This window comes from Excalfactoria chinensis, chromosome 8 (genome assembly GCF_039878825.1).
Source record: "Excalfactoria chinensis isolate bCotChi1 chromosome 8, bCotChi1.hap2, whole genome shotgun sequence".
In the NCBI taxonomy this organism is placed as follows: domain Eukaryota; kingdom Metazoa; phylum Chordata; class Aves; order Galliformes; family Phasianidae; genus Excalfactoria; species Excalfactoria chinensis.
In genome coordinates this window covers 14,809,180-14,836,546 of record NC_092832.1, presented here as the reverse complement: position 1 = coordinate 14,836,546, position 27,367 = coordinate 14,809,180, and the positions used below count along the sequence as shown (strand labels likewise).

The 27,367-nt window shown below is 48.6% G+C and overlaps 2 protein-coding genes across 5 annotated transcripts in view; both read left to right on the top strand.

Annotated features, from left to right (window-relative positions):
* Positions 1-34: 34 nt before the first annotated feature.
* On the top strand, positions 35-8,186 carry SEC22B (SEC22 homolog B, vesicle trafficking protein). Its single transcript, XM_072343640.1, has 5 exons — positions 35-215; positions 381-490; positions 4,422-4,582; positions 5,706-5,852; positions 6,218-8,186. The coding sequence occupies exons 1-5, from the start codon at positions 141-143 to the stop codon at positions 6,370-6,372; spliced, it is 648 nt and encodes a 215-aa protein (XP_072199741.1). The 5' UTR covers positions 35-140; the 3' UTR covers positions 6,373-8,186.
* A 5,088-nt stretch (positions 8,187-13,274) lies between these two features.
* NOTCH2 (notch receptor 2) overlaps positions 13,275-27,367 on the top strand; it is a 79,325-nt gene continuing 65,232 nt past the window's right edge. For all 4 annotated transcript variants that reach the window (XR_011904459.1, XM_072342830.1, XM_072342831.1 and 1 more), the window contains exons 1-2: positions 13,275-13,455; positions 21,351-21,432. Coding sequence is in view for 3 of the 4 variants with exons in the window: in XM_072342830.1 (XP_072198931.1) it covers positions 13,374-13,455; positions 21,351-21,432 (164 nt within the window). In the remaining variant the exon portion in view is untranslated. The remainder of the gene's footprint in view (positions 13,456-21,350; positions 21,433-27,367) is intronic.

Below are 27,367 nucleotides of genomic sequence, written 5' to 3'. Positions count from 1 at the left end.
GCCGGTGGGAACGTTTCCTGTAGCGCGGCCGGAAGTAGCCGAGCAGTTGCTGCTGGCGGACCGGATGTTGCTGTGGCAGTTTCCGGCCAGCTCAGTGGTGGCTGAGGGAGGAGGAGGAGGAAGAGCGAGCAGAGGCGAAGATGGTGCTGCTGACCATGATCGCCCGCGTGGCGGACGGGCTGCCGCTCGCCGCTTCCATGCAGGAGGATGAGCAGGTGGGGTGGGGGTGTCAGCCTAGCTAGGCCCGGTCCGGCTCTTCTCGGTGCCTCCTCTTAGGCTGCATCTGGGCCCCGCCGCCCCCTGCGACTCGCTGCTGGGACGCGGGTGGGGAGCGTTTGCCGGGTAGCAGCAGCCGCCAACAGCCTGTCCTCTCCCCGCAGTCCGGCCGCGACCTGCAGCAGTACCAGAGCCAGGCGAAGCAGCTGTTCCGCAAGCTGAACGAGCAGTCCCCCACCAGGTGCACGCTGGAGGCGGGAGCCATGGCTTTCCAGTAAGTGGCGGTGGTTCGGTGGCAGGGGCAGCATCCGGAGCGTTGGGGGTCGAAGGAAGGAGCTGCTGGGTTCTGTTGAGAAACTGGGCCGCCCTTGGGAGGGTGAATTGTGCAGCTGCTGATGGGGCAATAGATGTGCGAAGGGGCAACACGTGAGGTGTTTCATCACAGTTCCACCTTCTGGCTTTTTAGCTGCCTTCTTAGGTGTTCCTTTGCTGAGGACAATGCAGGGTTTGATGTTTTCTGTTGATTTGTACACCATAATATCCCTTTTTGCCTCTTTTGGGTTCTCTCATTTTCAGAAACAGATGTTATTGGTAAAAGCGGGTTAGCAGTTCCATTGTGAACCTCATCTGCACAAGGTTCTCCTTTCCCTGCATCCAGTGAGAGTGTACCCTTTTATTCATCCATATGCTAAAGCACACAGTCTGTCTCTGACATACTTATTCTCTCTAATAGCTGACAAGCATTTTTTAACATCTGTTAGGTTTGTGTAGTAGGTGTTGTCTTATTTAATTAATCTATTTAAGCATTTGCAAACTTGGCTTATGATCTCTCGGCTCACTATTAAGTGAACTTGAATAATGAAAGCCCACAGAGAATGTGGGTTGGGTACCATTACTGCCTAACCAGCAGCAGGGGGACCTGGAAAGGAAGTCATAAGTGGAAGAAATCATAGCCTTCAACAGGCAGGAGAAGAAGAAATGCTTCTTTATGTGAAATGTAACAACCGAGCAGAGTGATTGCTGCAGAACGGAGTCAAGTTATTGTCAAGAGTCAGAATTATGTTACCAGCACTGATGTTTATGTTAGAGAAGCAAAGCTCTGTGAGACTGGGTGCTATGTGGTATTGCCAAAACAGTGATGTGTGAAGCTCTGTTGTGCTGCCAGCAGCAGGGTTGCTCTTGGTCCCCAGATGCTGGTGACCAGGTATGTGTTAATGGCTGGGTAAGAAGAAAGCTGTCTCTAGAGATCTTCATAAACTCCTTTGTCATGTTGCTTCTGCGATGCAAGCAGAACAATGTCTGGGAAGACTGCTTCAGTTGCAGTGCCCAGGAAAGTGAAGCCAGGAGGATTTGAGCAAGCTCATGTTTTGATGGATATCTCAGAGAAACACCCAGGTTATATGGCTGGCTAATAAGCAGGGATAGAAGTATCTATCTTTCTGTATTCAGTCTCTAGGCAAGTTCCACATGCTGCTGACGGCTGCTACCACAAAGCACTCTCATGTTGCTGCTTTCATCGTGGGATATCTAAGCAGGACCTCTGTGAAATGAAGAATGCTTCCAGATCCAACAATCTCCTGTGATAACAGCATAGGAAGGGGAGGAAACAGGGGACTCGGGGATGGTCATCAGTACTGTTTTAAACAATGCTGTTAGTTAACACAACACATCTCTTTAGAGTAGCTCCAAAAGCTGTGTCACCCTTTCAGCTACAGCACTTGCAGTAATGGCTGTGCAGGTACAGAAGCACCTCCATACTTCTCTGTGCTATCAGTTGTGAGTTGAACTTTGGCTCGTCGATGGCTTAAGTGGTTCTTACCTGTCATGTTGAAAACAACCCTTGGCCTTTACTGCTGATACCAGTTAGAAGGGTAAAGCTTTTCTCTCTCAAACTTATCCCAAATAAATACAGAAAACTGCTCGCAACCCTCAGCATGCAGCAGTCTGGCATACAGGAGTCAGAAGTGGTAAACTGCAATGTCTGCCCCTGATGTGTATGCACTGATGGGCATGCATTGTGATCTGGTGCTGTGCAAAAGCTCAGAGGTGTGCACAGGTATAAAGGATTGACATCCAGTTGTGCTGGAAATCTGTTCTGATCTTGGGCTGAGGCTGCCGAATGGTGTGAACCCAGGACTGCAGGAGGTGTGGTTGTTTGCTGTGGTGCTGACAGAGATGAACTTTACATTTGATGTCATATCTGGAAAAGCAAGTGTGAAATGCAGCTGAAGAGCTCCAGGCAGGGTCAGTTGGCCAGAACAGACCATGGCTTTACTGGCTGGGCATGTTCCTTCATTTGCACTCACCTTTGCTCTGGCTCTCAGGGAATACTCTTCCTGCCTGACAAGAACCTTGCTTCTTTCAAATCCTTCAAAGAAATTTTTGTTCATGGCAGTAGCTAAATTGAGCTCTGAGTGATAACTTAGAGCAATCCTGAGCTGCCAAGAAGGTCTCTGAAGGGTGAGGAAGGAACAGAGGTAAGGCATACCGTAGGATTAGTCCTACAAGCTAATGCAGTCCAAGCTGAGGGACATAGAAAGGTCATAAAAACATATGTGGATCATAGCGGCTGAGATTTCTTGCTTCTGCTTGGGGCGGATCAGCTGTTCCTTGCAGTCTGGCAGGGTTTGCACAGACCACAGAGGCAGCAGAAAAGGATACTCAGAAGTGAGTTGAGGATGGTTAAATCAGAGGGTCCAGACCTTTTTGAGTGTCTGTAAAAGCAGCAGGCTGTGGGAGGAAGTTGTATTATATGCTGGATGCAGCTATGATTGAAATTTTTAAGCTTATTAAGAACTGTAGTTCCCCTCTGACTCGGTCAGTTCTCTAAGACATTGTTAATCTCTAGGTTAACTAGACTGCTACATAATGGCATTATTATACACAAAGTCAAAGGAAGGTAACATATGCCAAATTGGAATTCCATTCTGAGTTATAGAAATAAATGTATCCAGAGCTATCTGCTTGGTTTTGGTAGAATTAATGTTGCCTTTATTTTTGTAGTGGACGAATGAGGAGGGAAACACGGAGAACATGCAAGAGCAGACAGCTCTAGTGAAACCTAAGTAAAGTAAATAGTCTTAAGCCTTGTTCTTTCTTACAGCTGAATTGTAACGGAAGTCCCCTCCCTATTTCTGCTCACAGAGACACCAGTGTCCACAGTGAAACAAGTTCAGCACTAAACCTCTGTGAACAATGAGGATTAGCTGCAGTAGGGAATGAGGCAGGAAGAAGAGAGCATCTCTGTGTTCTGGCTGCAGAATGAACAAAACAGGGTTAAAGAGCAACAGTAAGCTCCTATTTCAGCACCAAATTGGAGGCTCCTAACATCACAGCCCAAAAGCTGGTAGCAAGTCTAACTTATCCATTGCAAATAGGATGAGGAAGTCACCAGAATCCATCTAGCACCAGTATTTTTATTCAGCTGTATTTTGAGGTCAGCACGTAGAAAGCAGTAAGTGAGTGTTGGGGAGGAAAGCAGCACCCAGCCTTCCAAAATAGAACACGGGAGCCAGCAGTCACTGGGTGCCTTGTCAGAGCTTTAGCACACTGAGACCAAATTCCTGTGTGTGCCTTCCCATTTGTGGGCCTCAGGTCCTTGGCTGTGCTGCATTATTCTTAACTATGCTTTCCACCTTCCCTTTCTGCTGTCCAGCTTTCTTGTGCTTCTCTTCTCCTGGCTGCAGAAGGCATGCATGGTAGGAGGTAAGGAGGCAAGCTGTCATCTCATGTCGCTCCCAAAATTATAGCACTTGTTGCTGGTATTTTTGTGAAGCTGGTAATACTCACAGACCAAATGTGGTTCCAGTGAAGTGAAAGTTCAGGGCCATTTGATCTGGTGCAGGGTCTAAGGCTGCAAGAAAATGTATTTAAGGTGAAGAAAAAATAGCCACTACTTTGTAGAAGGTTTATATCCAGGCCTGACATAGCAAACCGGAAGTACATTTGTCCTGTTCTGATTATTTGGGTAGCATTTTATCCATTATTAATTCAATATATTCATATTAAATTCATATTAAAATGAATTGTTGCTCCCAGGTTCAACTTCAGAAGTATTACAGTCAGTGACAGTGGGGTTTTACAAAGCCAGCGAGGTTCTCAGCTTAAGAAAGCCATTTACTTTGAGGATCAGAGATATGATGAATATTGTCTAACAGGATGGGTACAGAAATGCCTAACTGATTCTCTATTTTATGTTCTTCTAGCTACATAATTGAGAAAGGGGTGTGTTACCTGGTCCTGTGCGAAGCTGCGTTCCCGAAGAAACTGGCCTTCGCGTATCTGGAAGACTTACAATCAGAATTTGATGAGCAGCACGGCAAGAAGGTGCCAACGGTCTCCAGGCCCTATTCCTTCATTGAATTTGGTGAGATCCCTCTCTACAAGGCTAGTTAGCAAGCTTACTGTAGGGGCTGCAGCCACAAGATGCTCCCCAGCTTGGCCTGTGGAATTGACACTTTAGTCTCTTTTGGGTGCTGTTAAAATGTGTGCTTCTAGCATGGAGTATTTATGAATAGGGACATGGTAAGAAGATCATTAATATCCTTTAGCTCAGATTTCTTGCTTTCAGTCTTTGGGCCTGTTTCCAGTGAATGTTTGCTTGCAGTCTGTTGGTTGTCTCAGCACATCTCCCACTCCTTTGGCAGCCAGGCTGCTCTGTGTTTGGGGTGTGTTTTCTCCATATTGCATCTGAAGGAGGTGGTGTGGATCTAATGAAGTGTAGTAAGGCATTCTTATTACAGCATCCTGAATGAGAGTAAGTGGGATGCAAATTGTGAGAGCACCAGTATTCAGCAGTGTGCTGAGGAGGGATGAACAACTCTGACTTGAGGTTTTTTTGTTCTCCTTCTGGTGGTCTGCTCTCCATTGGTGTGCCCATTATGTGGGTGTAGAACCAGGACTGTGTGGGTAGAGCATGGAAGAATGTTATTCTCCTGGAGGCAGTGTGCATCCAGCAGCAAAGTCTCTCAGCCTTCATGCCTTGCTTTTAGGTTAAGGCCCTTCTGTGCTGGCCTGGAGCAGCAGGGTAAGAAGCCTACAGCTTCTAACCCATGTCTGCAGCCTCTCCCTGCAGCCACATTAATACTTAACTGGTTCTTAACATTTTCTTATTTTCACATGGAATAGTTAGCTTTTGATATGGGAGGGCAGAAGCAAGGGTCACTCCGTTGTACTTTTTTTTGTGTAATAGTTTTCATTTGTGGTGAAAGATATATTAATTTGAAGCAGAATGTTTCTGATCTTACACCGTTTTTTGTCTCTACATGAGGATATGTTTCAGTGAACACAGCTAACTAGAAACTCTGGCGCATTTTAACAGAGAGCTGCTGATGTCTATCAGACTGTTGACTGCAAAGTCTTCAAACAGTGGTGGGTGCTTCAGCTGAAGAAGGCACAGGCTGAAACAGAGACAACTCAGTTCCTTTTGCTTGGCAAAGTAAGCACTGTAGGGAGATAAGTATCCTCATGATGGTTCCCTCTTGTTTTAGACACCTACATCCAGAAAACCAAGAAGCTCTACATCGACAGCCGGGCGAGGAGGAACCTGGGTTCCATCAACACAGAGCTGCAGGATGTGCAGAGGATTATGGTGGCCAACATTGAGGAAGTCTTACAGCGAGGAGAGGCACTTTCAGGTACAGGCGGTGGCTGCTGTTTGGTGTGTGCTTACCCTCAGTCAGCAGCATGGGCAGAGCATATCAGCTGGAAAGTCTTCCTAAGTCCAAGGTCTCCTAAGAAAAGCAATGGACTCAGTGGGTGCATCATTTCTATCAGTTGCATCCTGATGGATACTGGTGCTGCTTTTGAGTGTCTCACCACATTGGGTGGCCCTCATCCCAGCAGAACAAGCACTAGATCACTGCAGACAGAAGCAAGGTGTGCTGTCATGTAATACTGCTGTGCTTCCAGCTGCTACAGAGAAACTTATTCAGTTGATGTAACATCTGGGTGACACCTGGTTGGGTTAATCTTAACTTCTCTGCCCTTTCCCTCCCAACAGCTCTGGATTCCAAGGCCAACAACTTGTCCAGTTTGTCCAAGAAGTACCGTCAGGATGCAAAGTATCTGAACATGCGTTCCACTTACGCCAAACTTGCGGCTGTAGCTGTGTTCTTTATCATGTTGATCGTCTATGTGAGATTCTGGTGGCTGTGACCTGGTTACGCTGAAGAGGGAAAGCTGGTAGCCTGGCAGATGTGTGTGTGTGCGGGACACTGTTCACTGGGGATGTGCATTAGAATCCACGCAGGACCATCACCTTCATACAAGTGTCCTGAATATGTTAGGTGACACCTGAGTGCTACACCTCTTAGTGAATCCTAACTGTAAGTGTAAAGGCTTGTTGACTACAGGCTTTTCCCCCGAGGCAGTTTGCACTAGGGTACTGTCGAGGCTGACCTCCTGCAGTTCTGCACCTCTCCAAGCAGTGAGCTTTGGGAACAGCCAATCAGTGCAGTTTAGCATCATCACCTTTTACGTCCTCCTCTTGAGTAGCTCTAGTGGGAACTGGACTCTAATGAACATTCCTTGTGTTGGCAATGTTTGCTTTTTTTAGGATCTGGATCTCTGCGGTTTTTTTGTTAATATTTTGTTTTTTAAAGATCAGACTCCCCTGTTTGAAGGCACAATACTGCTCTGTACATACCGTGATAGCTTTCACCTCTGTTGGACTTAGCTGTTGTGGACTTTTCTGTGTCTGACATCTTGGCTTGTTACACTTTCTATTGTTTTAGGGGAAAAAAAAAAAAAAAAAGATGGTAAATTATGCCTTAAATACATTCTGTCTAGTGCTAGGAGAGGCAACAAACGGCTTCTATATTACTGATCCCTACAAAACTAAACTACAGGTTTGTATGTATCTACTTTTCCTCTCCTGGCAGCTGTTTGTGACAGGATGTTTCCATGTGGTTAAAGACAGGGTGTGTAACTCAAGTGCTGTTGGAGCGGGCGCAGTGCAAACTATGTCAGCATTATGTCTATTTTCCCTTTCTCCCTGCAGGTAAACTACATTATTTCCTTCCTCTCTACTGTACTTTCCAAACTGTGTTGACTGCTCACATTTCATCTCTGGGATGCTTCTTTTCTTCCTCCCTCTCCATGAAAACAGCCAAAAAAATAAATAAATAAAAGCAGAGCTCTGAATGGTGGTATGAAGAGAAGGGAGTGTTTCCTTAACAAAACACTTCACCTTGACGTGAAGGATTCAAGAGGATAACTTTAAAAGCAGTGGAATCCTTCTTTCTTGCAATCACCCTCTCCCTACCTCATATGGGAAGCTGAAATTGTAGGTGAAGGAAAAACTCATTGTGGGCAATACTATCTGGCTGCTTCTTTCTCACGGGCCAACATATATAGTCTGAGCGTAATGTGATTTGACTTTTATTCCACCTGTGCTGTGAATACTGTTTTACCCATCAGCTTTTTTAACTAGAAACACAAACCCAAAGCACAGAACCCTAAGGCTCAGGCCTTCCCACTCTTTTCTGTACTCAAGTGTCTGTAATGTGGTTAGGAAGCAGGCGGTGTCACAGAAGGGGGAAGTTTCAGGGCTCTCCAGTAACTTATGGAGTTCTTATGTAGGTCTGGAAATGTTTTCTGCCACTGGGTAGGGATTTGGGGAGCTGTTGTCCTGCCCAGCCTGGTAGGACCGGCAGGGAAGCAGTTAGCACTGTCAGTCAACCAAGCAAATCTGATCTGTCTTGTACTCTAGAATTACCTGGTTTCTGCATGATGTCTTCAAGTGTTACTTTGTAGATTGCTTTATTATTACTATTTTTAATCTTTACAAGTGGTGTCACTAATGGGTGACTGTCCCAGTGATGTAGATCTGTGTGTGATGTGGGTACTGGAAGGTGAGCTGACACTGACCGTAACTGGATTGTTGTGACTTGAGGGGGTGACACTGCTCAGCAAGCAGTTGCCTGCTGCAGGCCAAGTGTCAGCAGTGAAATAAATGCTTCTGAAAAATCCCCTTGGCAGCGTGACTCCTGTCTGTTGTTCTAAAGGATGCTTTCTTTGCTTCTAGAGTCTCAGGAGGGTAAAGACCTCGCAGTTAACCAATGGCTCCCTGCTGCATGCAAAGCAATGCGTGCAGCCTGAGCGGTCAGTGCCAGTGCAAGCCCAGAGCTGTTGCCTGCAGATGGCAGTGCTGGCACGGTGCAGAGCCCTGCGACTCTACCTGAGGGCTCCCCATCTTGTTGCACCACTATGAAGCCCTGCAGTTTAGCTGGGCCCGAGGGTTGGTTGGTTTGTTTCTTTTTTAAGAAGAAGAAAGCTTTTGGTGTTGGGTGCACTTGCTGCTGCCACTGCTCAGCTCTGGGTGTCCGTGAGGTGCTGGAAGGGATGGGGAATGTAGAAAGGATTGCATGGGGCTGTGCCCACCCTGACCCACCAGGAGGCTGTGCTGGGTGGGTGGCAAATCCTGCTCTCTGTCTCCTTGCATGCTGCTGCCAGTGTCACATGTAAACCAGATGCCATCTGGCACAGACCACAGCAATGCTCTGCATCATCACCTCTGCCCCAGAGAGAGCAGTGGTTTGGATGCCGCAGGGTTTTGGTTTCTGTGTTTATTAGGGCACCAGCTGCTTCCCCCCCACTTTGAACCATCTCCTCACACTTGCAGTGCCCCCCCTTTTTTTTGGGGGGTGGGGGGGAGGGAAGCACATTCAGCGTTCTTCTTTCTGGAGTCATGGGGGTCTTTGACCCCAGGTGGTTTCTGGCAGCTGCTTTACCATGAATGAATGTCCCAGCGATACCAAGTGTTGTGCCAGCGTCAGGGATCCACACATCTGCCTGAGGACACCAGTCACCAAGTAACAGCCTGCACAGTGAGGGTCAGGATGGTAGGGCTTGGGGCTCACTCCTCACAGCACCCAGTCCTTTTGCTGTCTCCCTCAGGGACTTTGTGGTTCTGCTCCTTGGGGCAGGCTGGCGGGTAAGATTGAGGAACAGGAGGCAGCCTCCCACTGCTTGCTTTGCTGTTCAAGTGACCTTTAGAAAAGGAGGATGTGTCTTTACTGCTGCCTGAAAATGAAAGCTCTTTAGATGGCAGGGCACTGCTACCACAACTAGGTTTGGAGGCCAGCCAAGGGCAGCTGACTGTGGGGAACAGTCCTCCCTGGATCACAGAATCATCAAATGGTTTGGGTTGGAAGGGACCTTGAAGATCACCTATTTCCACCCCCCTGCTGTATGCAGGGATGTCTCCCACCAGGACAGCTTGCTCACAACCCCATCCAGCCTGGTCTTGAATGCTTGCAGGGAGGGGCATCCACAACCTCTGTGGGCAACCTGTTCCAGTGTCTGACCACCCTCACAGTAAAGAATGTCTTCCTAATATCTAGTCTAAGTCGACACTCTTCCAGTTTAAAGCCATTTCTCCTTATTATTATATGCCTGAGCATGCAAGCTCACTGCAGGAAATCAAGCAGAAATTGGTGGGGCCCTCCTGAGCTCCTAGCAGAGCCATAGCCAAGCGGGCAGGCGCTAAGACCCACTTTGAAGGGGTTTATTCCCTGTGATGGCTGCAGGGAGAAGCCCAGTGTGATTTTGAATCATGGTTTGTAAACCCCCCTGTGGTTGAGCCCTGGTGCTCTGCTCAGAGATGATAAACTCGTTTCCTGTGGCATTTCTTTTTTTTCTTCTTCCTTCCCCATGTTGAGCTGCTGCCAGCACTGCTTCCCACTAGACTCCCCAGCCCTGCAGTGTATCCCAGGGACTGCCTGCTGCCCCAGCATGCTGTGTACCCCTGCCTGTGCTCACTGGGAGCAGGGCATCTTAATGCAGCCTGGAACTGAAAGCGTGCCCTCCCTGCTGCCTGTCACCCAGGCACCCAAAAATGGAAGCAGACACAGGATTTGCATAGAGGAGCAGAAATTATGTGCTCGCTCGGTGACCCTGAGACCTCTGTACATCCCTACCAATATATGCCAGAGCCCCTGGGTTCCCTGAGACCTCTCCTGGAGCTGAGTGACAAACACTGCTAATGTCCTGTCCCTGTGTGCTTTTGCATTAGGGCCTGTTGGGGAAGGGGCTGTCTGTTCTAGGTGCTCCCTCCAGCAAGTACAGCCCCAGCAGCTCGAGGTAACCACCACTGGGTGATTTCTCATTGCATTGCATACCCAGAGCCAGGAAGGCCCCAGGAGTTCAGCAGCTGCTCTGTACGTCACCAACTTTGGTCAAAGCAACACAAGCAGAGCCATGCAGCCCCACCAGGGCCTTATAAATATTCCCAGGCTCCTGGAGCGGGTGCTGCTGCCCAGGATTTCCCCCCCTCACAACTGACTGCAGCACACAAACAGCTCATGCTGCATTCCTGTGGGGCACAGGGCTCCCTTCCCACCAGGCAGCCCCCTTGATGCAGGAATGCCTTTTCTCAGCTAGCAGGTAAGATAATCAGCAGGAAAGCCAAGTCATGTGAGTTTTAACAGTAACAGATGAGCCACAGGACAAGCTATTTGTGGTGCAGGCACAAGGTTGCCAACCCTGAGGACTTTGTTGGAAGCCTCTCTCCCTCCTCTTTGTATTAACCCCCTTGGCTGCTGAAGTATCGAAACTGTGAAAGAGAAAGCTTGGATGTATGACTCAATCCCCCCAAAAAACACAGGTACAATTATGGCAACTTTGATATGGGTGTGTAAGACGCTGGGATTGAAGGCAGGCATTTGGGTGTGTGCTGTGCAGGGGTTTGAATGCCCGAACAGCCACCAACGTCACTCAAAGTTTAGTGCAAGAAAACACGATTTATTTTGAGGCTGACAATGAGTTCCTGGTGAAACCAACAGTCCCTGTGAGGTGTGGACCAAAGGGAAAGCAAAGCACTTCTCATTCATGCTTGAGCTGAAAAGCAGCCTGCAGCCACTGTTCTCAAAGCCAGTGCACCATTACTTTACAGAGCAGGCTGCAGAAACCGTTTCAGAGGGAGACTTGCAACACCAAGCTGCAAAGGCATCACTGCAGGGCAGTGCTGGGGCTCGCTGAACGCTTGATCTCCCTGCTTTTGTCAGCCAAAGTGCCAGGATTTCCCTAATTGCCACTACTGCTTAAATAGCAATACTGCAGATCTCCTCTGTTCAGCTCTGCTAATCCCTCAGCTGGCACGGCTCGCTGTGCTGCAGCTCTCCAGCTGCCCTCCTCCTCCTGCCCTCAGCACCCAGCACGATGCAGCAAGGGGTGCCCGAGTCCTCCAGCCCCAGCACTGGCTACTGGTGATCTTTGGCTGGGAAACAGAGTGAAATGGCACGGCTGTGTCTGCAGCCTGCAGGTGTAACACGTGTTACTTCTGCCAGTGGGTTTCCCTACGTGATGCATCTTAGTTTATCCGCATATAGTGCTCTTAATGCGGTTGTAACGGGGTGTGTAGGATGACGCAACGCTGAAACACATTTTTAACTCCCACACAAAACAGCCTGTCGCTTAATGAGGCAGGACCACCAGTCTGTGACGGGGAACGGACTGAGCTTTACCCTGGGGATGTCACTGGGTACCATACATTCCCCTGCTGCTCCTGCCTGGCCACGTGAGAGCTGTGCTGGTGCAGCTGCAGATGCTGCCCCAGCTTGGTGGAGAACCAGCTTGCAAGCCAAATGCCAGTGAGGGGGCACTGCCCGTTTCAAGGTCAGGGATAATGCACAGCGCTGAGGGGAGCTGGAAATTGCAGCCTTCAGTGAAATACCAGAATTCCTCCCAAATTAGCTACATTAGGAAGACTGAACCCAAGCCCTCCCCATTCCGGTTACATTCCTGCCTTTCTTTTGTCTCCTCCCAACTTGGCTCAGTGATCGTTTTCTTCTACCCATAATTTCACATGCAAAGAGTTTGTGCTCCCCAATTCCCTCACAAACATCAGGCCTCTATTTTTGGACTCTGCCTTCTACCCCACAGCCTGCAGATGCAGCAGAGTGCGATCTCAAGCACGACGCTGTCCCTGCAGTTAGCTGCAGACTTGGTTTCAGACTTGGGCACGCTGCAGGCCTTTCTCCCCACACGTGAGGTGCTCAGGGGAGCCCAATATGCCAGAACTTTTGCAGGCACCACCTGATAGCCGTTCCCAATCCAGCTGCAACGTGCTGCTGTGTGCCCACCAGTGATGGGAAGGTCCAGCAGCTGCGTGAGGCAATGGGAGAAGTTTGGTCCAAGTTGCAAACCACTGCTCAGCCATGCTTGAAAAGAAATAGCTGGGTTCCTTCCCTTGTGGTGGCACAGCACTAACAATCCATCTCGGTGCCTGGGAGGAGCTGCAAAGACCCAGTGAATTAAAGGGGGAAAACACTGGACTTTATTCATTACCCCCCTCTCTCCCCTGAGCTCGGCACAATCCTCCCTTCGCAGGAGATGCAGGCCAGCATGCCATGTCAGCACATCACACAAAGAGCTCTCAGTCTGCGAGGAGCTGGAATTGCAGCAGCAGGATTTTTAACGCTTTAAATGATGGTTTAAGGCTGGATAGGCTCTCGAGATTGAATCCAGCCCCTCACTGCAGCAAACAGCGCATGCTTTATAACGCTGTTACCTTCCGTGAACCTCCTCCGGGAGGATTTGTGTCTCTTCCTGGGTTTTGCCACCCCTCAACGGGGTGCTTCGACACCAGGAAGAGATATCAGGCCGGGCTGAGATAACACCCTCAGCCTGCACACCTGCTCTTCAGGCAAGTGAACTCACTCACACTGGAGCCAACCTCTGGCACCAAAAGCCTTCTGCAGTTCGAGCTTCCCACGGCACTCCTGGCCTCTGCCCAGCAGCTGCCTCCGCCCTGCACGGAGCCGCACGGCTATGCCGGGGCTGCGTGCCGACGCTCCTTCAGCCACCCGAGGGCCGGCGGCCTGTGAGGTGCCCACCAGCACAGCCGCCCTAACAAGGCTCTCCCCCTCACCCCTACCCCACAGCCCCGCACTCGGCCTGCTCGCGGCCACACCGCCCACCCGCACTCAGCCGCCGCGCCGCGGGGCGCCCGCTTCGCCCGGCCCGACTCACGCTCCCCGCGCGAGCGCCCCCTCGCGGCGGGCGGGCGGAGCGCAGCGGGGCGGGGCGGGCGGAGGAAGCGGGGGAGTTGCGCCGTGTCCCTCCGCGGGCGCCATCGGCGGTGCTGTCGGAGGATCGCTCCGCGCGGCGGCGGGCTGCGAGGTGCCGGGCGGGCGGGAGGGAGAGCGGCTGTGGCCATGGCCCGCGGAGCGGGACCGGCGTTCGCCGCCCTCTTCGGTCTGGTGCTGGCCGTGCTGAGCCGCGCAGAGCCCGCGGCCGGTGAGTGCGGGTCGGGGGGGAGGCGGCGAGGCGCGGGGTCCGGGGCTGAGGCGCGGGGCGAGGCGCTGGGGAGGGGGGGAGAAGAAGTAGGGGGAGAAGAAGGAAGGGAGAGAAGAAGGAAGGGGGAGAAGAAGGAAGGGGGAGAAGAAGGAAGGGGGAGAAGAAGGGGCTGCGCTGAGCGGCGGCAGCCGGCCGCTTTGACGCGTGGGCGTCGCGTCCCGCTCGGCCGGGCTGGGTGCTCGGGCTGTGGGTGCTCGGGCTGTGGGTGCTCGGCCCGAGGTGGGCAGCCGGCAGGAGCTCCGCATCCCCAGCGCCCTCCCTGAGCGCCGAGCTGCCCGGCTCTGTCCGTACGTTACAAAAGCGTCCCACGAATCGGGAGTGGGGGAAAAAAAGCTGTTTCCTGAGCGTGGTTTGGCCAGGTTTGTTCAAAAAGGACTGGAAAGGCTCTTAATGGCGTAGGTGTCTCCTAAGGTCAGAAGTACGCTGTCTCGGTAGAGGAGAGGCACGGTGCACATCAGGGCTGTTTCTGCAGACGGCCTTACCCAGCACGGCAAGTCTGGTTAGTGGCGATCCTCGTTAGTGTAGTGGTGAGCATCCCGCCTGTCCCGCAGGAGGGCGGGCTGATAGGACGGGACGTGATGGCTTCAAGCTGTGCCGGAGGAGGCTCAGGCTGGATATTAGGAGAAATTCCTTCTCAGAAGGAGCGGTAATGCCTCGGGATGGGCTGCCCGGGATGTGGTGGGGTCACCGTCCCCGGTGGTGTTGAAGAAACCTTTTGACGTCGTGATGTGGGATGTGGTTTAGAGGTGGATGGTTGAGCTGGATGATCTTTAGGCATCTTTATCCAGCTTTAATGTTTCTGTCATTGTAAGATGGCCAGACGCTTGTATTGCAAAGTCTGCACGCTGCGCACATTGATTTAAGCGTTGCCATTAATATCAGCAGCTTCCCAGCTCATTGCTGACCACGAGGCTCTCAGTCTGGTGTGGCACCTGGCAGTGTCTGCCCCGGCCCTGCCCACACGTGGGAGCAGGTTGGCTCTCCCAGGCTGGAGACGGCTCCTGAGTGCTCACCTCCATTCCTTCACTGAGTGGAGAAAGGAAAGCTGAAGTCACTGGAAGGGTATTTTCAGGTGTCTGTTCAGCTGTCTTGATGCTCTTGTGCAAGAGGCTGCAAGGCTCTGATGTCAGCCCTCTTGGTCAATGGCTAGGAGGCTCCTGGATGCGCCATGGTTTGGACGGCTCAGCGCTGCCTCATCATGCAAGCCCAATGGCACGGCAACTTGCTTTTCCAGTTGAGCCTCTGTTTAGTTTGTAGAAGCCTGCAGTTGAAGCTGCATTGAGCTGGGGCGGGGCGGGAACACCTGCACTTTTGGTGAGGGCACTTTCCTGATAATTAATGTTAATGGTGGTGATTTGCTCTTTGTCTGATCAGCCAGCAATGAGCGAAGCAGGAATGCTCACTGGTAAAGCCCGCCCTGATTGCCCCCCATAACCTTTGTGGGCAACTTGAGTTCTGAGTCCAGTTTCACTGCAGAGCAGGTGTGTGTGTGGGGCCACACAGAGGTGTTGTGGACCACATTTGGGATCTTTTGAGGTCTTGAGATCCTGCTGACGGTGCAGGTCTGCTTGCTTGATAGGGGTTTGCTGAACAGCAGGTTTTACTCCATCATTTGAAGGTGTTACTGTGTCACCTTTGCTCTTATCAAAGGTGCTGGTTTAGACTTTCAAAACTGAGCGTGATTAGCATCTGGCTCACTCGCATCACTTCCTGCGGGGCACTGCTGAGAGCAGAAAGATGTGAAGGCACTCTCATGGCTGTTCTCAGGGCCCGAGTGTTTGGATCAAGAGGACTGGTGCCTCTGGTAGCGTTTGGCATTGAGATCTCTTCTGTTTCTTTGTTGCCTTTTGTGGCTTCCCTTCTGCTTTTAGGTGTCTTGCTGCACTTGTAGCAAGTTGCTATTTCCCTCCAGTGTGTTCTGGTCCTATTCACCCTCTGCCATTTTCCACTGTGGTGTCTGTGTTGCCTTTGAAGCCTTGGGCTGGATGTGGCCCTCGCTGTCAGGAGTGGCCTAGACGGGTGGGATTGGGCCCTGTGTCCTTTGTGGAGCTGGGAGTAGTGATGGCAGGGCAGCAGGGTGCTGACAGCCCATTGCTTCTGCACGGCTGGCATCTCTTCTAACAGCAGAACCGTCCGGCTGCGGCGCGTAACTTCAAGCTTCGTGGAAGCAGCATACGTTTGTAGCCGTGGCTAAAGGCTGCAAAGCCTAGGGATAGTACAGTGCTTCTTTAATTCTGACCCGTTAAGGAAATGGCATCCATCTTGGGGGGTGGGGAAAGAACTTCTCTAAGCATCTAAAGTCCTTCTGTAGCTCTTATTTACAGCGCATTCATTCTGATATTCATTTTGCCAACAGAAATTGAGGGCCGTGTCTCGTCGATGCCCATGGAGAAGTATTGCCTGTATCGTTTTAAACACGCGGTCCTCCGAGGGCTGCAGAAATAATTGCTGGTTGTGTTTAGCAAATAGTCTGTTCCTAGGGCACATGTCCTTTTTTTAGCCTGCACGAGGATGAAAAAAGAGCTTTGTATCCCAAAACAGCCACTGGTGTCTGCAGTTTGTTCCATGCAGCGAGTCTTAATCTTCGTTGCTCTGACATCACCGCGGGCTGCGATGGAAGCTCCAGCAAGCAGCAGGCTGGCATTTCACAGGGCAGGCATTCGTCATGTTCGAATTAATAAAGATTTAGTGCTGGAGAATGATGGAAGGCTATGGAGAACACGCAAGCATGGCTTCTGCCTGCCAGATTTCCATAGAAACACCAATACCTCCCCAGCACTTTAATTGCCTTCCCTGCGTTTCTTTTTCTCTTGTCGAGAACTCTTTTTTTTTTTTCTTAGCTAAATGCTTTATGTTGCAGCTGTGGATTTGAGGCATTTGGGCTTTGTTTGGAAAACTGAAAACATGGGAAGGCAGGGAGCCGGAGCTGTGAAAGGAAATGGAAGATGTGATTACTGACAGGATTTTGAACCGCTTTACAAATCCATCCTGAATTCAGCGCCTGTTCTAACTTCAGCTTCTAGCAGCAGTGCTGTGGAGGAATACAGTCCTCCAACTGGCTGCTAAGGTGAAACCTCAGGCAGGAGGACTTCGTTTCCACCTGTGAGTTTGCACAGCAGTTTGCAGCCCTGCTTTATAAGAGGGCAGCTGGGCTGTTTCTGGCAGCTCCTTGGATTCTTGTGCTCATATTGAAATAAAGGAATGTCGCATTTCTAAAACCAAATCTCTTCTTACAGCCCCGTCCTTCTAAAATCCTCTTAAGTGCACATTTCTGAAGGTTTTTACGTTGATGAAGCCTAGAGAAGCTGGCAGAAGAAGCCCAACCAGTTTAGATCAATGGGGTTTTCTCTCAGGGTGCAGAGGCTGAATTCCTTCATGCTGCTCTGAGCTCCGCTCGGCCCCACAGATGATGCGAGAAATTAGTGACTTTTTTTTCCTCAAAACATAATCTTACTTGAGCTGTAATCTTTTGAGGTTACTGTATCATGTAATTAGTTATCTCTCCTTTGTGGTTTTCCTTCAGAACTGGGCTATCTCAGGGTGTTCTCAGCGTTATTCCTTACAGCTTATTGAGCGGTCTGCTCCTTCTCTCCTTGCAGTGCCAGCTGCTGCTGCTGCAGAGGAATGTCGCCCCTTTCGGCACAGACAGAAGCTACCAGTCTTCCTTTGGAACTGCTCCTCTTCATTCAGGGTTTTCTTGGCCTTCTGCTTTCACACTCTTGTTATCCTGGAGGGAAGCAGGTGCAGTTTTTCACTCCCTTGCTGCCCTGATGTGCTGTGGTTTCTGACTGTGTTGGTGGTACTTGAGAGCTGATGAGCTGGCAAACACGATTCCTGTGCATCCTGCCCTGCTGCTGGCAGCGCTGGGCTCTCAGTCCCTCTCTCCTTCCTGCAGCAGTTGTGGTGATTAAATCCTATCAAGAACATATTTTGCCCTCTCGTTTTCTTTCATGTATTTAACATGATCGGGTTGTTATTTTTTTTCCTTCATTGTGATAAATAGGTTGTTTTCAGCCTTTTCCCCAGAAAACAATGCGTGCACCAAGCTTCAGCCAAATGTGTCAGATGTCTAGATGTAAAGATACCGAGTTTCTGTAAACTTAGTGGAGGCAGAAAGAGACCAATGCAGTGTCACTCTATGGAGAAAGCTGTACTGTGTTCAGTGGGCCAGCGGGCTCTGCCAGAAGATCTGTTTCCCCTTTCGCAGTAAAACCTTTGGTCAGAGCCTTCTTAGATGCAGGATCACTGGCCACACTTCACAGTGCTACAGGAAACCAGCTTCATAACGTCTCTTCCTTGCAGCATTAATTGTTTGGGTATTTCAGGGTTTTATTTCTGCTTGACTTTTTCTGAACTCGCAGGTGAGGAGCTTGTTGGCCTTACGTTCCTGTTCGTGCTTGCTGCAAAGCCCCTCCAGATTCCTTCTGGTTATGGCTCTGTTTCCAGAGGCAGCCTTCTCCCTTCAGAGCTGAGCTCCGATGCTTACAGCCCCCATTGCCAACTCTTTGCTATTTCTTTCAGTTTTCTAGCCTGGAAGGAGTCTGAATTTGTAGCATGCAGGTGAAGAACAGAAACCAAATCACAACTTTCAGATCATCTTGGCATCCTTAAAGAACAGTGAGGCAGAAGTGTAACTTCTTTTCCTCTAGTTTTACTTAATCAATCTCTTTAGCCTAAAACATGAAACCTGGGCTAAACTGTACCACAGCTAACCCTGTGTTCTGCTTAGATGCTCGGAGTCACAATGTTTCCAATGGCTGTTCTGAGGGTAACACTTTGTGCCCTTGCTCATTGTGCTGCACTCAGGAGAGCAATCCTGGTGGGCCAGTTAATGTAATGGGGTGAAGTTGGGCCTGTGTGCAGGCGTTGTTTGAGGGTTTGTGTGGGCTCTAGGCTGGGTCATGCTGCTGATAGCATTTGTCTCAGGCACACTTAGAGCCCTCATCTTAGAGGCCTTTCAAAGCTTATCTAGAATGCATGCTAGAAATTGAACACTTCTCTCCCTAAGTGGTGGCCTGCCCACTTCACCATAAGGGCTTCAGGCAGCTTTTGATCATCATGGGGTGATTTCCCCATCTCCCTACATGGTTCCTGATGGTAGAAGTGGCCCAGCAGGGAGCCCTGGGCTTTCCCCACAGAGGCCTGCAGCACACCTGAGTGAGGCTGGGGCAGGGCCAGAAACCCAGCAAACAATCCCCATTGTTTTTAACCTTATTTTATGAGCACAGCAGAGGACAGCCAAAAGCAGAGAGCTTCCATCCCAGCGTGGACAGCAGAGGTGATAGCAGCAGCTGACTTCCTTGTCAAAACAAGGGTGTCATCTCACGCTGTACGCAACAAAACATTTCTAGTTGGAGTACTGGGTGTCTCAGACAAACTTCTTGTGCTGGCTGAGGTAGAAGACGTGTTTCTGATACTGCTAACTTTGAGCACGGAGTAGTGCAGGAGCAGAAAAGCAGCTTTTAAAGCAAGTGGTGTTGAAATACCTCGGTTTGGTGCACATTGTGAAATTGTTGAGGATACCATGAAATACAGGAAGGCAGTGCTTTGTGCACAGAAATGCTAATGCTGCTGTGAGAACTGCAGCCTTTGGTTTCCCCTGTGATTTCTTTTCTTTTTGAAGAGAAGTCATCATGTTACTTTTAATATTCATTTTGGAATATCGTTACTTTTATATTCACTTCAGTTCTGGTCACTTTTCGATGTATTTCTGTTCCGTCTGTTTTAGTCTTAAGCTGCAGAAGTCATTTTGCTTTGTCTTTTTTAGCACTGTTCAGTTCTAAGTTTTAATATGCAGTGTATATTTAGCTGCCCGCCTTCCTCTCTTCAATCCATCCCTGCTAAAGAATTCCAAGGGCTGCTGGTCTTTTAATGACCCTCTAAACAGCAGTTTAAGGTAAAAATAATTTGTCAAAAACCAGGGGGGAAATGAATGATTACTTTGCCAAAGCCTCTCTGCATTTAGCCATGCGTGGCCCAGTAAGCAGAGCTGGAGTTGCTGGATGGGATCCTTGCTGGGAGCCCTGTGCCGTGGCTGTGCTGTGCTGCTCAGCGTGGTAGTGCAGTTGGCTGGCTCTGGCCAGGCGCTGGTTAAGCTTTTACCACACGGGTTACAAAATCCTGGCTGGGCAGCTCTCGCTGGGGACTCGGGCGCTCCAAGGGGTTACAAAATCCCATCTGAAAGCTGGGCACAAAGGAAATAATCCTCTGAGCGTTTGCTTCACTGGCTTGATGGGTTTAAAAAATACAAGCTAATGGAGTGTTAAGGTAGTGAGGTGGGAATAGCAGCTTTTTCCCTCCTGGTTCCTCGAGGCTCACTTTGCCATCTCTTGCAGCATTTCATGCTTAGCACAGGTAGGCAGAGGGGTCTGATCATTACCAGTTGTTCAGCTTCCACTGAGCACAGTGTGAGCTGTGCTGTGGCTTATTCCTGCACTGAAAGGAGCTGCTGCACCTCTGGTTTCTGGCAGGAGCTGCTTTGGAGGCTGGTGGATGCTGCTGCTAAATGGGATAAAACTTGTCAGACAGGTGCAGATCAGTGTAAGCGTGTCTGAGCGCCGTGGGGGGGAATGCCATACAAAATCAGTGCTGATTTTTCTGTCGCTTAGTAACCCTGACCCCGAGGTTATCTGAAAGGGGCTCCGAGTGGAATTTGGTTCATTTCCTGAGAGCTCTGCACGAGCAGTGCTATCCAAGTGCCCCGCTTTCAGAAATGGAGTTAACAGGAAGCAGGCATGCTCGTGTGTGGGAAATCTGATGAATGCTCCTGGGTTTGATTTAGCTGCGTTCTACAGGGCTTGCTGGCATGGAGCACTGAACCTCGCAGCGTGTGCGACCTGTTTACGTGCACCAGGATTATTGTGAAATACCCAAAAAGACCCTGGGTGGGGGCAGCTGCAGGACAGGACTTCTGGGTGCCCGGGTCTAGTTTGGGATAGGACCCACACCTTCTGATTCCTAGAGCTTTGCACACTGGTTCGGTGCTGTTCAAATAGCAGGCTCTGGTCTAGATGGACTGATTAAACCTCTGTGGTTCTAGAGTGCCCCTTGCTCCATATTTCTCACCTATCTGCTGCCTCTAAAGCACAGCCAGCTTGCAGGTTCAGATCCTGGCTAAGAGATGAGCACTTGCAGTGTCACTTCCATCTGGACTCATGCCACTATAAGTTCCAGTAAACCTGGAGGAAAATTGCTCAGCTATGCAATTTTTAGTGCCTTCTGTAAAACACCGTGCTGAAAATGACAACTTGGAGGTACTCAGTATTTCCTCCTCACAAATACCAAAGGCTTTGCCGTCTGGCCTGCTAGAAACTTACAGCAGGGGAGCACAGGAGGGATGGATGAACATATCTCAGTGCCAAGTGTCTCTGGAGTAAAAATAGTAAAAAGATAGTAAAAAGAAAGAAAGAACTTCAGTTATTTTGAAAGGAGGTTTAGGAGTCATTGCCTCTCATTTTGGAGAGTTTCACTGCAGGATTTTGATCAGGAAGTAGTAACTGTGCGACTCTGAAACTAAAATGTGCGAGTGCTGATGTGATTATACATAACTTATTGGAATTACTCTGTGCTTGGCTTTGGAAATCTACCTAAAAGAAGTTCTGAGTACGTTTAGTTGCCTGATGAACAAATCTGTGTTTGGTTCTTCCTTCATTCTGTCTTTCTGAATGCTGCCAGGGCTTAAATTAAACTGTGTCAGTGTCTCTGGGTTTGTTCCAGTCGTATAAAATTCTCAGTTATAGGATTTTCATTCCCCAGAATATGTTAATGAAGCTTTGACTTGACACGTATTGCAACCAAATTAACTTCTATGTTGTTTGTTTTCTTTCCCCTTTCAGCTTTGCAGTGTATGGATGATTCCAAGCCTTGTGTTAATGAGGGAAGGTGCATTCCTTACCAGAACGGTACAGGATATTGCAAGTAAGTTGTTTTAATTTCTAATCGTTTCATTTGCCAGTTCTTTCATTCAGGGTCATAAACAGAAAGGAAATATGAATTGTTAAGGTTTACTTCCCAGGTGCATTCAGCAACACAGTGTGTGTTTCTTGCTAGTACCTCAGTTCTTCTGTGCTAACTTACAAGGTAAGAAATCTGGAGTTCTCATCCAGATTTGTGTTTGGATCTCATCTGTTTGATTGCTTTCCCCTTGGTTGGGAAGAGAAGCAAAACTGGTGAGAGATAAACACTGATCTTTACTTCAAGAGACCTGCATGTTAAATCAGAACTTGCTCCCCATCCTACAGCTGGTGTTAACTTACAGAGCCTCAGCCCCAAATTGAACGTTCTTGAGTTTTTTCAGTGTTACTCCACGCTTTGAAGAGCCTCCCTTCTGTGTGCTCGGAAAGTAACATGGGAGTCACAAACAAACAAACAAGGCCAAACAAACACCCACACGTATCTCTATCCTGTAATTGATTTTGCTAAGCGTTGACACCCATCTTTAATGGTGCCTTCACTTTGTTGTTGTGTGGAAAACCGATCATCAGCGGGAGCTTTGGAAGAGTGAGTGGTGCCTGAGGAATGGGATCACATCTGTGTAAATGAAGTTCACCTATTTGAACTGTAATATTGAGGTTTTTAATAATCAGTTTGTTTTGTAAAAAGGTAAATCTTGTTTTCTGGGGCTTGTTTGCTATACTTACAGCAAACTGATTTGCTTTCTAAACCTTTTTTGTTTGACCAGTACAAACTGCCATTTTCTTGCATGCTAAATCCTGCTTTCCTTAATGCTCTCGTTCTTTAAGAAGCAGTCAGTTTCACCTCGTTGATGTAGCTCAGCTAACACGTGACTCAGTTCTTCGCCCTTTTCTGTGGATCCATCTCCCTCAGCCACACTCTTTGCTTCTTTCTGTGAATATGGTGCACCAAACTTGATGTACTGAAGTTGCACCTGTGGCACACAAAGGGAAATGGTCATCCAAGTTGGAGTTCTTCACGGTTTGAAATCAATACTTGATGTCATATAAAGGTGGATATGTAACTTACCATTCCCTATTGCTATTATCTTAAATCCAGCTCTTACTGCTTCCTAGGCCTTTCCTTCCTATTGCTTTAGGTTGCTGTCAACAGAAATGAGCTGCCCTTCTGAAACAAAGTTGGAACTTTTCCTAGTTTCTACCCCTGTTATAAGACTGAAACAAGAAAGTGTGAGAAGTTAGTAGGTCTGTCTGATGGGTGCTTCTGTGTGTGAGTCTGGAGCCAAAGTATGTGGGTCATGTCAAAGGCAGTAAACACAACTGATGCTGGTGCTGCTTGTACCTCCCAAAGGATGTTTTCTCCAGGTTACATGTTCCTGTTAACCATGTCTTAGGCTGTTCACTCTGCTTGAGGGTTTAACTTTAACTTTTTTCAGTAGTGCAGTGTAGGTCTTGATGCAGTTATCACGGTGGTAGATTTGACCATTCTTTAAGTTGTTTAGAACGTGCGGCAGTAACTTCATGTATAATTATAATGATGCCTTCCTCCATTTAATGCAAAGCCTTGCAGGTCTGAAGCCAACCTTTCCTTCATGTAACAGCTAAGTTCTTTACAGGCACCAGAGTAACTGTAAAGGTCATATAGAGAGGGATAAGTGTTTTCCAGTTCTGGCTCAAGACCTTTTTTACAGAAAGGAATGAAAAATAAGAGGAAAAAGAACAGAGAGCAAAAGAAGCAACCCTCAATTGTGGAGGTTCTACCTTTAGCGGGCTGATTAGCATCCTGTTTTGGTTTTAATTTTTGGTTGTCTTTGGGTTTTGTTTTTGGGTTTTTTGTTCCTGCGAGATGAGGAACTCTGAATAGAGGAACTTTCTATCTGGTGTCGTTAACTAAATGACTTTCTGAATGTTTGATGCCTGCGAGCATAGTAATGGTTTGTTCAGGAAACAGAACGTATTAATAAGACAAGCCGTTTGGCTTCTAGGTCTGCGGGATAGCTCACCGATCATCTAAATCTCCACGCCTTCCACTTTTTCTTTCAGGTTTTCTGTAGTACTTCCTCTGCTGGGCAGTGAGTTGTTACAGTAGGCTCTCTTCCTCTTTCTGTACCTCCTCTCAGCAGAGCTGTTCTAGTGCGTGGTCGCTCTGTCCAATTAACCTTGCAGTTTATAAGAAACGAGTGACCAACTGAAGAAGAACCTGCATTGGGAGTAATCATACGTGATGAATAAGACGTGGGTAACGTGAGTGCTGATGAGCAAAACATATAGTCTGAATAGTGGGAAAAGCAGCGAGTGACAGCTTTCTTTGTCAGAAAATCCTGTTGTGTCTGCTCCTTTAAAAGAGAACAGGATTTCTTCTGAGAAACCTTTATTCTGGTGGGTCTGGTTTTTGTTATGGGAACAGCGATTGTGACCCTTGTAAAGAAACTGCAACTGGGCCTTTATCATATGGCTCTTGCGAGTGCCCTTTAAGTAGCTCAGTTCCCCTGGTAATGCTCCAGGCCTATGGCTGTCATTTTGTGGCACTGTTTGATAGAATTACTGACCTTCTTTGACCTTGGTTTTATATTTAGAAAATTACGCATTCCTGTGTTTGCTTCTTCCAAGGGCAGAATTTTTGCTGGAGAGATCGTTCTGTACTCATTCTCTGAGCGGTGTGGTGAGGACACAGACCTTATTCCAAGGAATATGGACATATCTGCAGTAGAAATGAGAATGTCTTACAGCATTACGAAGGGAACCCATCTTTCCAAGCCTTTTGTGTCCTGCTTTGGCTAAAAGCGGTTTCAGTTGTGGTTTGGCTTGGATTTGCACTGCAGTATATTTTATCTGAAAGCATCTCTAGACACCCTGTGGTACACTGGGGTGTTAAGCATGAAGGAGCTTTCTTGCATGCTCTTGTCTCCAGCAGAAGAACCGGGAAAACATCTTGCTGCCTAAATCTAATTGTGAACATCATGGGAAAGCCCTTTTTCCCCCTCTCCCTGCTGTTGGATGACTGGGAAGCAGCAGTAGGAATAGCCTGGGGGGTAGTACTGCTATCTGCCAATAATATTACTGTGATTGCAGGCAGGCTGAGAAGTTGTGGGTAGAGGCAGCTGTTTCAAGGACAAGCAGAGCAGAGATTTGGGCCATGCTACCCTCTGTTCTCTTAGTGCTGGGATCGGCTCTGCAGCAGGTGGATGTGCTCAGGTGGCCGTGGCCTTCTGTGCTGGATGTTCAGTAGGGCCCTGCAGCATGCAGTAGCTTAGCTGGTTTCCCCTTGTTTGGCAGCTGTGGCCTCTCTCAGCTTCCCTCCCCTGTGCCCCAGTGGCAGGGAGCAGAAGCAAGGCTGTGCCAGCGAGAGAAGCAGAAGTGAGAAAGGAACAAGTTTGGGGTAGGGGTGCCCCAGGTTTGGGGGAGGAAGCCGGGCTTTGCTGCTTCTCATGTTTTATAGGCTTTTAAGACTGAATTTTTGACCTTACAACTGCTGCACTCTGTGTGTGTGTGTCCAGAAAGAATATCAGTATCTCCATGCAAGCTAAAGTACTGCTTGAGCATTCGTCCTTTGTTGGGCTGATGGTTAAGAAGCACGGTAGTAACCGTGGCTCATATGCCGTGCTTAGTCAGACTTGGAGGCTGTTGAAGCAGGCTGATGCCAAAAGGGCTGTATCCCACAGCACGTCCTTTATGCCCGAAGCTGTCAGGCTCTGTGCAGCTGTGTGCTTTTGAGCCTCTTCAGTGAGCAATGTGTTTTCTGTTCGTGTGCTCCATTTTGTGCATGCTTTTAATTTGTGTGGTACAGGTTTAGCAGGACCTCAAAGCTAAACTCAGAGGCAGCAGCATGGCGGTACGGGGTATCAAACCCAGCCCCTGCAGTAATTTCAGCCCCCATGCCGGGATTTTGACCCACCTTTCTTTCGAGTGGGATTATCTTACATCTGAGTGAGAAGTCATCTACGAGGACTTCTGGGAACGAAGACAAGATCCTAGGCTAAAACTGCTTCAGGGACTGCAGCAGTTATCTTCTCAGCAACAGTCTTCAGGGACTAATCCCTTCGAGGCCAGTCAATGGGGAATACCCATAGGAGATCTGGTGGCAGGATGAGGTCTGAGAGTTTTCCAGAAAGGCTAAATACAAAATTTGAGAAGATGTCCCTTTCTGAGAATGGACTGCCCTTTCCTGCTTCCTTCGGTCTCCCTTTGGCTGCTAAAGGAGACCCTAGAGACCAGGGCAGAGGAGAAAGGGGGGAGAGTACATACGCTTTTTCACATCAGGTCTGGGAAGATCAGTGACTTGAGTCACTCGATCAGAATTTTCTGTTGCGATTTACTCGTGTGGACCAAGAGCTGTTCAGAGCTCAGCTGGTCAGAAAACAGCAAACTAAATCTTTCTCCTCCTTAGTACGCAGCCAAGCTGAATGCAGTACAAGTGCTTTCTGTGAGCTGGAGACAATAGTTGTGTACTGCTTTAAGCGCAGAACAGAGAGGCCGTCCCATCCCATGGTTTGCATTCAAAGTATGACGCATAAACGAGAGCCTTGAGACATGGGAAGGAACGCTTACTAAGCTAACCAGAGGATCCTGTTCTCCCTCCTGAGAGGAGGTGTAGGTGTGGGAGTCAGAAGCCGGGAGCCTGAAGGAAGTCTGGTTAAAATCTGTAGTGAAATAGTTGAGACCCTTCTCACGTTAGTCATCAGACTGCTTTTTTTTCCCCTCTGCTGTTGAAGCATCTTCCAATCAAAGCGAGGGGAGTGTTGGGCTGGTGGGGGTAGAAGCAAGGCTGCGAGGAAATTCTTCCCTTCACGTTTCAAATTGAAGCCATCTGCTTCCTTCTGTGCATCTCCAGATGATATCACTGGGCCCAAATAGGAAACTCCCATGACAGTCAAACATCTGGTAGCTTGGTTAAAGCTGCCTGTGAGCACCATTGTAGGGGGCTGAGCTGATGAATGTGAGCAGGCAGATATAACATGACAGGTGAGAAGGTTTTTCCACCAGAACAGCCATATTTTCCTGGAGCTTATTCAAAGGAAAAGAGAGCTAAATATCAGGGGGGTGGGGGATAAGTTCAGTGTGCTTTCATAGCAGAAGGGCCAAAAAATTCAGCTTTAGGGAGTCTCTGGTTTTCACTTTGTAGCTCTAATCAGACTGAATGCAGCTTTGTAGGTATGTGGGTACTTCAGATTTGGATAAATACCTTCATTTTTTTTTTTGTTTTTACGCCTCTTGTTTAGTTCCATGAGAGTCTGTGCTGAGGGAAAGGCGGGCTGGAGCTGAAAAGGAGGAAAAAAAATGGGTTGAGCTCCGACTAAAGTATTTGTGCTGGAAAGTAGCCCAGAGAGAGTAAAGGAGAAGCTTTAATTAGAAGCAGCTGCATAGCTGATGCAGCCCACAGGACATTTTCCCATTTCAAACTCTCCAGCTTTCAGAAACGATGATTTGAATTAAGTTGTATGTGAAATTTGTTCTTAAAAGATCAAATTCCTGTTGAAGTAGGTTAGAGAGCTCATGTCTCTCCAGAAAGCGCCAGAACAAACTTCATCTTCCTGTTTCTTTTTCTGAGTGTTAGATGGAAAACTGAGGGAAAACAGTGGCTCTGATTTGGCCCAGATTTGGTTTCCTGTTCTGAGCATGTCACTTGGAGCTGACGCAAGCTGCTACAGTTTGAAGCTGCACTGTAGGCAAGTGGTTGGGCCTTTTTTGTTTTCTTCCTAAAGAGATGGGACGAGAACTAAAGAGGAAGATGGAGTGCTGCTGGGGTTCTGAACGGAGTAGAGGATAATGGTGTTCTTTCACAAGTCTGGGCTTCTTATTCAGTGTTTGCTTCTGTTTTTATAGAAACCATTCGGTGCCCAACATGAATTGGGGGCAACACCAACACGTAGAGCTGAATCACCAGTATTTGTGCCTAGAAGTATTGCTGACAGGAGATACATCTGAAAATCTGGACTGCA